This window comes from Oncorhynchus nerka, linkage group LG27, assembly GCF_034236695.1.
Source record: "Oncorhynchus nerka isolate Pitt River linkage group LG27, Oner_Uvic_2.0, whole genome shotgun sequence".
NCBI classification, from domain to species: domain Eukaryota; kingdom Metazoa; phylum Chordata; class Actinopteri; order Salmoniformes; family Salmonidae; genus Oncorhynchus; species Oncorhynchus nerka.
In genome coordinates this window covers 54,098,837-54,112,612 of record NC_088422.1, presented here as the reverse complement: position 1 = coordinate 54,112,612, position 13,776 = coordinate 54,098,837, and the positions used below count along the sequence as shown (strand labels likewise).

At 42.5% G+C, this 13,776-nt stretch overlaps 2 protein-coding genes across 2 annotated transcripts in view; both read left to right on the top strand.

The window, feature by feature from the left end:
• LOC115112507 (rho guanine nucleotide exchange factor 28-like) overlaps nt 1-11,709 on the top strand; it is a gene marked incomplete at its 5' end in the record, with an annotated part of 45,128 nt that extends 33,419 nt beyond the window's left edge. The window contains 4 exons of the mRNA XM_065011150.1: nt 88-363; nt 5,487-5,738; nt 6,759-7,107; nt 7,608-11,709. Coding sequence (XP_064867222.1) covers nt 88-363; nt 5,487-5,738; nt 6,759-7,107; nt 7,608-7,804 — 1,074 coding nt within the window. The remainder of the gene's footprint in view (nt 1-87; nt 364-5,486; nt 5,739-6,758; nt 7,108-7,607) is intronic.
• Nucleotides 11,710-11,794: 85 nt separating this feature from the next.
• The window catches only part of osmr (oncostatin M receptor), a 33,688-nt gene continuing 31,706 nt past the window's right edge, over nt 11,795-13,776 (top strand). Inside the window, 2 exon segments of the mRNA XM_065011791.1 lie at nt 11,795-12,337; nt 12,503-12,669. Of these exon segments, the coding sequence (XP_064867863.1) occupies nt 12,250-12,337; nt 12,503-12,669 (255 nt within the window). The 5' untranslated portion in view covers nt 11,795-12,249.

Genomic DNA, 13,776 nt, shown 5'->3' with positions numbered 1-13,776 from the left:
ACCAAATTACTTAAACCGATTTTGATCAATTCAGATCCGCCTACACCAAAGGGTCTGTTTGTAAATACCATGTATTGGTGTGTGCAGGCAGCTGTGACCATCCAGGACAGCTGGTATGAGGTTCAAAAGCTCCTCCTACTGGAGCTAGAGCACCCGCTCCCACACACCCCCTCCTGTCTCCATGGCAATGTGGCCCAGGAGCAGGAGAAACAGCGGAGTACTGAGAAGAAAAAGGAGGAGGTAGAGAGGATGAGTGTGGAAAGGAAGAGAGAGGAGGTGGAGGGAATTCAGAAGCTACAGGGGAGGCTGAGACAGGACCAGCAGCGCTGGGAGAGAGAGTGCCTGGCCAGGGAGAGACAACAGGTAAGCACTCACAATACATAATCTTGTCATAACACTGACTTTAGAATTACATAGGGTGACATCGTACTGTCATCTGATAGGAGATTTAGGTCAAAGAGAACACTACGTAAGCCCCTCATACCAGTCAAAAGTTTGAACACACCTTCTCAATCCAGGGTTTTTCTTTATTTTTACTATTTTCTACATTGTAGAATAATAGTGAAGACATCAAAATTATGAAATAACACATATGGAACGATGTAGTAAACAAAAAAGTGTTAAACAAATATTTGAGACTCTTCAAAGTAGCCAACCTTTGTCTTGATGATAGATTTGCACACTCTTGGCCTTCTCTCAACCAACTTCATGAGGTAGTCACCTGGAATGCATTTCAAATAACAGGTGTGCCTAGTTGAAAGGTAATTTGTAGAATTTCCGTCCTTCTTAATGCGTTTGAGCCAATCAGTTGTGTTGTGACAAGGTAGGGGTGGTATGGAGAAGATAGCCCTATTTGGTCAAATACCAAGTCCATATTATGGCAAGAACAGCTCAAATAAGCAAAAATAATCGACAGTCCATCATTACAGACAGGTCAGTCAATGCAGGAAATTTGAAGAATTTTAAAAGTTTCTTCAAGTTCAGTCACAAAAACCATCAAGCGCTATGATGAAACTGGCTCCCATGAGGGCCGCCACAAGAAAGGAAACCCAGAGTTACCTCTGCTGCTGAGGACAAGTGAATTAGAGTTACCAGCCTCAGAAATGCAGCCCAAATAACAGACACATCTCAACATCAACTGTCAAGACTGTGTAAATCAGGCCTTCATGGTCAAATTGCTGTAAAGAAACCACTACTAAAGGACACCAATAAGAAGAAGAGACGTGCTTGGGCCAAGAAACACGAGCAATGGACATTAGACTGGTGGAAATCTGTCCTTTGGTCTGATGAGAAATTTGAGATTTTTGGTTCCAACCGCTTTGTCTTTGTGAGATGCAGAGTAGGTGAACGGATGTTCTCCGCATGTGTGGTTCCCAACTGTGAAGCATGGATGAGGTGAGGTGATGTGATGGTGTGGGGGTGCTTATTGAGTGAGACATATGTTATTAACAGAACCAGCTAGTTATTTGCAGTCTATTCTTTTTCAAATAAGAATGAATAACAATAGAACTTGATCAACATTTTTACATGTTTAGTTGACCTCTTCTATCTCTACAAGTTGCCAAAAAATGCATAACATTTGATGGTATTGTCAAATTATTATTTAAATTTGTTGGAAAGCAATAACAGGGTGGAACCAGTTGAGGATCCTCAGAAGAGGAAGGGAGGACCATGAATTTCATCAAAAAATGTAATTGTAAAACATTTAAAAAGTTGTCCTTAGATATAACTATACTGAATATATTTACGTCACCAAACAATTGATTAAAACACACTATTTTGCAAAGAAGGTCTACAGTAGCCCCAAACAGCACACTGTAGAGTAGCACAATTATCTAGCTGGAGGACAGATGAGTAGGTGAATGGATGATCTCTGCATTTGTTGTTTCCACTGCGAAGCATTAAGGAGGAGGTGTGATTGTGTAGGGATGCTTTGCTGGTGACACTGGGATTTATTTAGAACTCAAGGCACACTTAACCAGCATGGCTACCACAGCTTTCTGCAGCGTTACGCCTTCCCATCTGCTTTGTACTTGGGACTAAGAGCTATTTGTCCAAGAATGAGAGTGATGGAGTGCTGCATCAGATGACATGACCACTACAATCACCCAACCTCAACCCAATTGAGATGGTTTGGGATGAGTTGAACCGCAGAGTGAAGGAAAAGCAGCCACCAATTGCGCAGCATATGTGGGAAATCCTTCAAAACTGTTGGAAAAGAATTCCAGGGGAAGCTGGTTGAGAGAATGCCAAGAGTGCGCAAAGCTGTAATCAAGGCAAAGGTTGGCTACTTTGAAGAATCTCAAATATATTTAGATTTGTTTAACACATTTTTTGGTTGCTACATCGTTCCATATGTGATTTTTCATAGTTTTGATGTCTTCACTATTATTCTACAATGTTGAACATAGTAAAAATAAAGAAAAGCCCTTGAATGAGTGGGTGTGTCCAAACTTTTGACTGGTACTGTAAGAATGACATAGGGTGCCATAGCACATTATGTTCATTTTAAGCCTTTATTAAAACCTCTTAGAGCTCCTCCCCTACTTTGTGCAATTTCCGCCTGAAGACATACCCAAATCTAACAGCTCAGGCACAGAACCAAGGATATGCATATTCTTGGTACCATTTGAAAGAAAACACTCTGACGTTTGTGTAAACGTGAATTGAATGTAGGAGAATATAACACAATAGATCTGGTGTAGATAAAACAATGGAAAAATTATTATTATTTTTGTATCATCTTTAAAATGAACAAGATAAAACAAACATTCAGATAGGATGATGGGGACAATTTCAGTGAAATATATAAGAGGGCAAAGTTTCAGCAAAGTTTCAGAATGATAACTTCCAAAATGAGTGTGCTACATGACATTTATCATGAAGTCACCCAGTGTCACGAATCCCGCTTCCTGAGTCTGTGTTTGCCTGTGTTTCTGTCCTGGAGTGTGTTTCCGGTGTCCTGGAACGCACCCTGTCTGGTTGCCGGGCGAATTAGCTTGTTGGGAGATCGATGTTCACCCGCACCTGTATCCCATCAGTAATCTGCACACCTGTCCTCTCCCCTTCAAAAGCTCTGACCTGACATCCATTCCCTGCCGGATCGTTAGCCATGAACACCATTCACCCGGAACCCATACCCCATCCCTGTCTGCTCGTCGCCAGTGTGTTGTTATCCATTGGATCTGCCTATCCACTCCCATCAACCCACCTCCGCTGCCCGCTCCTCCACCCGGAACTATCTACCTCCACGTTCTCATTGATTAATAAATACTCACCATCTTTATACTCACCTTGTCCTGGTCTGCTTCTGGGTCCAATTCTGGTAAACCTTGACACCCAGGTGTCCCACACAAGTAGCCCAAATGTACCCAAGTGGCCAAATTGGTGAACGTATACATTTTGAAACAAATAACTATATACAAAATACCAAAATGGTATTCTAACACACCTAACAAAAAATATAATTATTGATAAAAAAATATGAAAAAAAAAATATATATATATATATATATACATTTACAAAATAACATGGGTAACTATTTACACACTTTCAATATTTGGAAGACCCTCAGTCCTCTATCAAATCAAATCAATTTATATAGCCACAGCCTAAAACCCCAAACAGCAAGCAATGCAGGTGTAGAAGCACGGTGGCTAGGAAAAACTCCCTAGAAAGGCAAAAACCAAGGAAGAAACCTAGAGAGGAACCAGACTATGAGGGGTGGCCAGTCCTCTTCTGGCTGTGCCGGGTGGAGATCACAGTGGTTGTAGAGGGTGCAACAGGACAGCACCTCAAGAGTAAAAATGAACAGTTTAGCGTTCCATAGCCGCAGGCAGAATAGTTGAAACTGGAACAGCAGCAAGGCCAGGGGGACTGGGGACAGCAAGGAGTCATCATGCCAGGTAGTCCTGACCTATGGTCCTAGGGCTCGAGTCCTCCGAGAGAGAGAAAGAGAGAATTAGAGAGAGCATACTTAAATTCACACAGGACACCGGATAAGACTCTCATTCGGAGTCAGTGTCATTGTGAAAGAAAATGTTCAGTTAGAATAGTTTCACATATGAGCCCTTATTCAACAGGTATAATAAACAGATATATATATGGAGTACAGGGAACATAAGGTTGAATATATTACCTGCTAGATCTACTGTCTCTTTTATATTATGACATTTCAGCTAGATCTACGGTCTCCATTTCACTTTGGCCATTGTTGTGGGCCTGACCTCCCCTCAACAGCCTCAAATAGGTTATTTCATGTGGGTTGGGGTGGGGCGGCAGACACACGCATCTCACATTTCATGACATTACATGTTTATATATTGCTTCTAAAATAAAATAAAAATCACAAATAATATTTTATATTATTAATTTCAAACATGGGCATTAGCATGATAAGAACTTACCAGTCCAAAACGATGTCCTCTCCCGTTCAAAAAATATTCCTCCACAATCGCTAAATGAATCGTCCTACAACAATCTCTGTCTCACTTTCCCAATCAATTTATTCTAAAATTGTGTGTGCATATGTATATCTAGACTTAGATTTAGCTTTCCCTGACTTAGTCGCCAAACTGATTGATATATAAACAGCTGAATCTGCGAGTTTACCAAACAATGCAGTGCGTAATATGTGTTTCTCCTTCCGGTATGAAACTTCAATAGCGAATGACTCTCTTTACGCTGGAGCTTACTACATGGGTTGATCTTGCAACACATAAACTTGACCTATTGCCGTATACCTCAGCTCCATGGTTATCTACCTAGCTAGATTTCAAGACGATCAGTGGTCATTGGGTTAAAAGACAGTCAATCAACGAAACAGCGGGCAAATCATTGGTGCACAATGATGTCATGACTTGTTGACTTCAAATCGGTTTCTTTCAGTCAATACGTCACGCGAAATGGCCCATCAGGTTTGATTGTGTTACAAACAAACCAGTTGATTGCAGTGAAACCAAACATGACTGAAAAAGTCACGTTCTATGTGGGTTATTTACCTGGAATGTGTCGTCGAAAATGGAATGAGACGGAATTCACGACACAAGCGGTTCACAAAATGTTTCGTGTTAGGCTATAAAAACGGATTTTATCAAACGAAAGATAATTCATTGTGTAACAATGAGCATTGGAATTGCAAACAGACGAAGATCGTCAAAGGGAAACTATTTTAATGGAGTGATTATGTTACGCCTGTGCTGGTTAAAATTCTTGTTTTTTATGGGGCTCTATGCTCAGATAATCACATTGTATTCTTTCGCAGTAAATCTTTTTTGAAATCTGACAACACAGTTGGATTAGCAAGATTCTAGGCTTTCTATACATGTGAGACACTTGTATTTTCATGAATGTTTACTATGACTATTTATGTAGCGATCACCGAATGTTGTGGAATTTCAGCCCGCTAGCGGGTTCCGTGTGCAGAGAGGTTTTAACTTGCTATCATCCCATCTCTCTGATGCCAATACTATTCTTCTGCATATAGGGGGAGAAGGTGAGTCTGTTGAAGCAGCGCGAGCGACAGTGTCACCTGGAGGCTGAGAGCCTGCGCCGAGAGCGGGAAGAGCTGGAGCAGCAGCTGTTGGAGTACCAGAAGAACCTAGAGAGGCTGAGGGAGGGTCAGAGGAGCATGGAGAGGGAAAGGAACAGGGTGGAAGCCGAGCACAGGCTGCTCCAGAGCTGGAGACACAACCGCCAGAGCTCCCTGCCTATTATGATATCGCTGGACCTGGAACAGGTGGGTGGTAACCTTCCCAAGGCTAATTGGTGCAAATAAGCCTGGAAGAACAATGACTCAAATCTGGCCTATGTGGGAGTACATTTTTTTAAATAATAATAATATCTGAACATGCAAGTCATGGCTCTGATTCAGAAAACGTGTGTGTGTGACAGTAAAAGCATTCCCCTAAATTTGAGATGCTAAACAGTAGTTTGCTGACTTAATGTCAATATAGCCTTGCTTGCTATACATCGAAATCTGTGTGGTCAATGTGTGTCAATCTTGTGGGAGAAAACAAATTATCCTAATAAAAATGACAAAATGGCCTCAAACAGCTGAAATCTCCTTGTTGCATCAGACGTGATGTTCGAGGGAAGGTTTGGAAGGAGGTGGTTGATTATGGCCCAATAATACCAGGACAGACCTCTAGCGACCAAACTACCAGTCACCAGTCGTTTTCAATGGGGGCAGGAAACACAAGGATACATTCAGTGACTTAGCAGTCGGCGACTCTGAGCTCGGTGACAACGTGACTGTCCGATAACCAATCAGAGGAGGGAGGGTCTCCCTAGCTAGCTTTTGAAACCATGCTTTTGACACCTTGATGTTCTGCATGCTGTTTGGATATATACACCCACAAAGGAAGAGCTTGAAGATTCATTACTCATTTGTAGCTTCTGGTATAATCAATGGCTATGGATCAGGACTTTTTCTACTGGACTGGGACTTTTTTCCATTCTTTCTTTGGGTTAACGAAGGTCAGGATTGACACGTTGATCTACCAGACCTTCCGAGCATTGGGTGGAAGTGTCTGGTGAACAAAATTAGGTGGGTGGGGAAGGTACAAGGAGGGAAAGGGGAGGTGGGGGTTGAGACAGAAAAGGAAGGAGTGAGTGAATAAGTGTGACAGAGAAAAATTGGAAATATGAACGAATGTGAAGGTTGGTAGGATTGTGTGTGTCTGTGTTTGTGAGTGTGCTCTGCTGAGATTTACAACTACTTTCTTCTCCCCACCCTTTCCCGCTCCTCTCCCCTCAGGTGTCCAACCACAGTCGGTCAGGCAGCCTGGACGGCAACGAGGCTGCTCTTCTTCATTCCCTCCAACAGAATCGTCTCCACCACAACCAGCACCAGCACCAGAGCCTCCACTCTGGCCTGAGAAAGAGCCAGGACAGCCCCCTCCATAGCGCCAACCTGAGCCTCAGGCCCAGCCTCTATTACAGCCTCAACACTCTGCTCAGCCAGGCCCACAGTAAACCATCCACAGAATTACTGACACACCAACACTACGCTCACCCCCAGCACAGTCACCTCCAGTCAGGAAGCTCCCCAAACAACCCCTTTAGGAGCAGGTTCACCACAGGACATGAGGGGCCCAACAACAACAGTGAGTATGATGCTGTCATAGACAGCAAATCTTTGTGGATCTCAGAGGATTTTAAGCCAGGGGTTCTCAAAGTGGGGTCTGTGGGTACTGCAGACAGATATTTTTATTTATTGTTATCATTTATTATATGAACATTACTAACAACATATTAAATTAATTCTGGCCAAGGGACACGTGGAATACGTTTAAAGAATGTTATACAATGTAATATTATTAATCTATAATTGATGTTCTTAACCCTGGGCAACAAGGGCCTGGGAGGCTCACAGGGATATTGGTGGATCCACAGTACTCCACCAATTATGTATTCCCCCCAAGTAAAAAAAATAACCCATAAATGCACTGTAATTTAAGCTTTAAAACAACATAAAATATTTGTAAGAAATATGTCTGGCCATTCTGATCTACCCAAATGCATATGGGAAGGGGCAAGAGGTTGATGCAGGTGCAAGGGGTTGATTTGGGATTGGCTGATAATGTTCCTTGTTTTCTTCTGTTAGATTTCAGCCCTCCACAGGACAGGCTGACCCTGGGGTTGTTGGGTTCATTGGGGTCAGGGGTCACAGGCCTGGGTCTGTACGAGGAGAACTTCCCCACCTCGGCATCCCTCACTCCTCTCCTCACCCCACAGGCCTACTTCTCTTTGAATGGAAAGAACAGTGAGGATGGGGGAGAGGAGAACATTGTGTACCTCTGAGGAATGACAAGACTGATGGAGTGATGGGAGAGAAGTGTGCAGTGCCAACTGCCTTATGTACATCTATCAATGTACCCCCTCTCTGCCTTTGTGTGTGTGTGTGTGTGCATGTAAATGTTTTTTACCAAAAAAATGGGTTTGAGTTTTCGTCCGGAAGCGACGAAACAAAAAAGCATTACATTTTTATCTGTATTGTACTGTATTGTTTGCATTTTAATGTAGGCCTTTAGGGAAGATATGCCATTTGAATGTTTATACTGAAACATTTAAGTTCATAGCTTGTTTGATAAGATTAGTTCAGATTTTCTCAGGGGACACCACTTTGGGCCTTGACCCCAACTTTAGGAACCACTGTACTAACCTCCCTCTCTGCTTGCTCCCTCTCTCATCTGCTTCCGCCTTGCAGCCTGCCTTAGCCTCACATCACTGTCTGTATCAGTAGCTCACTCTATGAAGCAAAGTTACAACTTTGTGTTTTTTTTTCTCCTGCTGAGGTAGGCTCCGTTTAACGTTAGCTTCTTACTTCATCCTTCCAGCTGGCTAAGTAAAACTAGCCAGAGCCCTTCAACTTACTGCAATAAGTCTCTGCCAGCAGATGGCCACCTGACTGACATATCTATAAGCGACTATTTACCAGTTGTGCACTCATTCTCTGATAATCATTTTTTGTTTGGGGGGTGTCTGTAGACACGGCTGGAGTGCGGGACAGTTAAATTGCCTTTAGTCCGACATCTCGCAAACACTGTCAACATTGTCTCTAGACTAGTTTCTTATTGAGCCGATTGCAAGCTGGGGTAGTTAATTTCACGTCGCTCTCGGCCTGTGCCGCGAAAGGGCAGAGTTAACCGTTTGGGAGAGTGGAGAATGAGCTGCTACAAAGGCAAATCCAGGCGTACATAATGGACAAACCACTGTCCATGATTCCACTCATTCGCAAAGAGGCAGGCGTGATTGGAATTCAGTCAGATCAATGATATAAGCATTCTGAGCTTTGATCAACGCTGGGAGCAATATTTAGATGTTGACCCGTAATAGAGCTTTATACACTGAGTATACCTGTAATAATGGAGCTGTGAGTCGGGAAGCAGGTGCAGTTGAAACATTTCCATATGGCTACACTCTGGTACACAAGAATAATACTAACTGGTGAGTGAACATAGGAGAGTGACTTAAAGGGGAAGAAATTATGAATGAAGTCCAGATGTGAATCATAATGATTAACAGGTGCAAGTAATGATGAGTGCCAGGTGTGCGTAATGATGAATCCCAGGACCGATGGTTAGTATTCCGGCGACGTTGCATGCCAGAGGCGGGAGGAGCAGGAGAAGATGTGACAATACCAAACATTAGGAACACCTTTCTAATATTGAGTTGCACCTCCTCTTTTGCCCTCAGAACAGCCTCAATTTCTTAGGGGCATGGACTCTACATGGTGTCGAAAGCATTCGAAAGCATTCGACAGGGATCCTGACCCGTGTTGACGCCAATACTTTCAGTTGTGACAAGTTGGCTGGATATCCTTTGGGGGGTGGACCATTTTTGATACACGGAAAACTGTTGAAAAACCAAACAGCGTCGCAGTTATTGACACACTCAAACTGTTCAAAGGCATTTTAATCTTTTGTCTTGCCCTCTGAATGGCATGCACACAATTCATGTTTAAATTGTGTCAAGGCTTAAAAATCCTTTGTTAACTTACCTCCTCTTCATCTACATTAATTGAAGTGGACTTAACAAGCAACATCAATAAGGGATCATAGCTTTCACCTGGATTCACCTTTTTATTCTATGTCATGGAAAGAGCAGGTGTTCTTATTGTTTTGTATACTTTTTCATTTTTTGGTCCTCATATTTAGCTACTGCCATGACTGAAAGTATGATCTTTAAGAAAATACAGGTGTATATTGCCAATTTTTTAGTTCCTGTATGTAATCAGAAATAAGTGCCTGTTCGTACACACTGTTAGAAGTAAACCTGCCTGGAAGAACCTTTTTGAGCGGAACCTTTCCAGTTCAGAGGTTGTTTGAAGAACCCCTCTTCGAGGGACCCCTGTGTAAAGGTTCAAACCGGAACCTTTTTGTGATGGGAGGGGTTCAAATCTGACTCAATTTAATAATATATGATAGGGCCTCTCGAGTGGCGCAGTGGTCTAAGGCACTGCATCGCAGTGCTAGATGCGTCACTATAGCCCAAGTTCGATCACGGGCTATATCCCAATCGGCCATGATCAGGAGTTCCATAGAGTGGCCCAGCGTCGTCCGGGTTAGGGGAAAGTTTGACTAGGGGGCTTTACTTGGCTCATTGCGCTCTAGCGACTCCTTGTGGCGGGCCGGGCACCTGCAGGCTGACCTCGATCATCAGGTGAACGGTGTTTCCTCCGACACACTGGTGAGGCTGGCTTCCGGGTTAAGCGGGCGGGTGTTAAGAAGCGCGGTTTGGCGGTTCATGTTTCAGAGGACGCGTGATTTGACCTTCACCTCCCGAGCCTGTTGGGGAGTGGCAGCAATGAGACAAGATTGAAATTGTTACATATATATATATATAGTAGATGTGGCAGCCTATTTGAAGATTGGAGGCGTGGTTTTTTGGGCACCCATGAGATTAAATGTTATTCCTGTTCAATCATGTTAAGTTTGTACACTGCAAATTTCAAATTTCCTTCAATATTTATGCATGTTACATATTCTAATATAATATTAATAAGAATTTCATCATAATAATATAAACATAGCTGATTACATATAGTAATAAATTGTAACTATTCCAACTTTGGGAATTGCATAGGCTCTCGAGGAACTCCTAAATCTCTGTACGCCTCAATGAAGCTACAAAACTGTCAGTGTTCAACTTTAACATGTGATGACAATAGATATGAACAGGAATGACATTTAAAAAATATATAAATCTTATAGCCACGCCCTTACTAAGCCATGCCTCCACTACATGGTTCCTCCAGGAACCTGTTGTTACATTGCAACGTTAAAGGTTCCTCCAAGGATCTTTCAACTAACCAAAGGTGCAAATATGAACTATTGACTAGCAATGATTCCTTGAGGAACTCCAGGTGATCCTTGAGGATCTCCGGGGTTCCTCGAGTCACCATTAATTCTAGGAGTACAGTATGTGTTTTATGTAATTAACCCTCTCTTTAGTGGATACTCAAACCAATTTTCCTTTGTGCACAAAAGCTCCTTAAAACTATAGGTATTTTAATTTGGTGCACTTTGTGTTATTGTGCTTCCCTTGTCAAAACTAGTTGCACTTTTATGATGGTCTTAATTTCCCTCGTTGAAATACAGGATTGCAGGGCACTCCCATAAGAGGTTAGGACACACTCTCATAAGTGTTAAAGGTGTAGTTTGTTCAAAAACTATATTTTAGTATTTTGTTCACTAATCAGCTGTTAAAAAAGTCAGCAGTTAAGTTTAAGATAAAGCACTTTCAGTGCACAGCAAAAAAATGTAACAAAACAATTAACTGACGACATGCACATTTTGGGGGGAGTTTTTGGGATCTCTGAGTTTTTATCTACTAGGGGCCTTGGGAAGATGTGGGGGGGTGCTGTGATTTTGTTGTTGTTGTTGCATGCGCTATAGATGGCTATATATCGGTCCGCTAATACAGGACTAGTAAAGGCCAAGTGCACTACTTTTGTGGAAATGTTTATTAATATTTTTATTTTTATCCTGATTCTTTGCAGGGTGCTGCAGCACCCTCAGCACCCATACTCTACTATGTGCCAAATGTCCATTGTCAAGATGTAGTTTGTTTAATAGAGCTTGCTTATTACTCTAAAGAGAAAATACAGATTACGTGTTGGTTTGTTTGTTATTTATTGTGACGTATTCATGCACTGTCAGAGTGGTGCCATATTAACAATATACTATAAAATGCATAACCAACAATTGTATAGCATTTTTATTTTGTGTGAATAGTTCAGTTTTACATAGGCTCTACCTCATAGTAACTAGCCATGTTGTCTTGTTCCCATTCGTGCCAGGATACTATCAATATAATAGCTTATGCAATTACTCAGTAATAATACATTTTCAACATCATGACGTCCTCCCCAGATCATTTACTGACCTTAGATCAGTTTCCAGGGGCAACTTCATGCTACTCACACCATCAACAGGCTGCCATTGGACAGATTTCGTCCTGAAGGCTGCTTTACCACAGTGCCCTCTAGTGTCCCCCCATCTCATACTCAAACAACCATATTATTGCTCAATACTGAGCCCGTCAGCTGACAATGACAGTGCCCAATGTTAATATCATAACTACTTCTGACTCATTCCTGGATGCCAACTCACAGTCAGTCAGCGTGGACTGTGAATGAACACCGGTCTGCAGGAACAGAGGCTACAAGAACCTTCAACATTAGACCCGTACTTTTACTAGTATCATTAGTTTGAACAGCAGAGTTTGCTCTGAGAGGTTAGAGGATGCACTGCGGTATATCCTGGTTTATTCATGTGCTTCTGTTCCTTTTAACTTCCTCTGTATATCTAAATGGATCCTGCTTGGAATCAGGTAAGACCTTTCTTGTATGAAGTCAAAGGTCAACTCAAAGTTGTATAGTATTGTAAGTGTACATAGCAATTAACAGTCAGATTAAATGTATGATCTACACAGAAACAGATGGGATTGTTAAATTGAGAGCATGCCTATAAGTTAGCTAGCTATATGTTGTTTTAGCAGGCAGTAAACCTCCTCAGCCAATAATCGCTGAGCTGCGGGCTAATGTTGCTACACAGAGCCTTGTGGTGAAGTGGCTGGTCAATCACACTGGTTTAACAAGGGAAAGCGGTGATACTTATGAAATACAGGTCGGACGCACTGACAACCTCACTATCGTTCACAACGTGAGTAACAGTTCAGGCCATTTGTCCAATTAATTGATTATGTATGTGTTTGTTTCCAAGGAGAACCATTGTCTTGTATTACTGTGTACAGTGATTTCGGAAAGTATTTAGAACCCTTAACTTTTTTCACATTTCGTTACGTTACAGCCTTATTTAAAAATTGACTGTTTTTCTCCCTCATCAATCTACACACAATTCCTCATAATGACAACGCAAAAACAGGTTTTTAGATGGTTTGCAAATGTAAAAAAAAAAAAAAAATTTAAATTAAGTATTACATTTACATAAGTATTCAGACCATTTACTCAGTACTTTAATAAAGCACCTTTGGCAGTGATTACAACCTCAATTCTTCTTGGGTGTGACACTACAAACTTGGAGCACCTGTATTTCGGGGGTTTCTCCCATTCCTCTCTGCAGATCCTCTCAAGCTCTGTCAGGTTAGATGGGGAGCGTCACTGCACAGCTATTTACAAGTCTCTCCAGAGATGTTAGATCGGGTTCAAGTCTGGGCTCTGGCTGGGTCACTCAAGGACATTCAGAAACTTGTCCCGAATTCACTCTTGCGTTGCCTTTTGCTGTGTGCTTAGGGTCGTTGTCCTATTGGAAGGTGAATCTTCGCCCCAGTCTGAGGTCCTGAGCGCTCTGGAGCAGGTTTTCATCAAGGATCTCTCTGTTCATCTTTCTCTTCGATCCTGACTAGTCTCCCAGTCCCTGCCGCTGAAAAACCTCCCCACAGCATGATGCTGCCAGCACCATGCTTCACCGTGACGCTTGGCATTCAGGCCAAAGAGTTCAATCTTGGTTTCATCAGACGAAAGAATCTTGTTTCTCATGTTCTGAGTCCTTTGGGTGCCTTTTGGCAAACAATTGGTAGTTACAGGAGAGGCGAAGGTCGCGAGCCATGCGTCCTCCAAAACACAACTCAACCAAGCCGCACTGCTTCTTGACACAATGCCCAATTAACCCGGAAGCCAGCTACACCAATGTGTCGGAGGAAACACCAGACACCTGTCGACCGTGTCAACGTGCATGCGCCCGGCCCGCCACAGAAGTCCCGAGAGCGAGATGGGACAAGGACATCCCTGCCGGCCAAACCATCCCCTA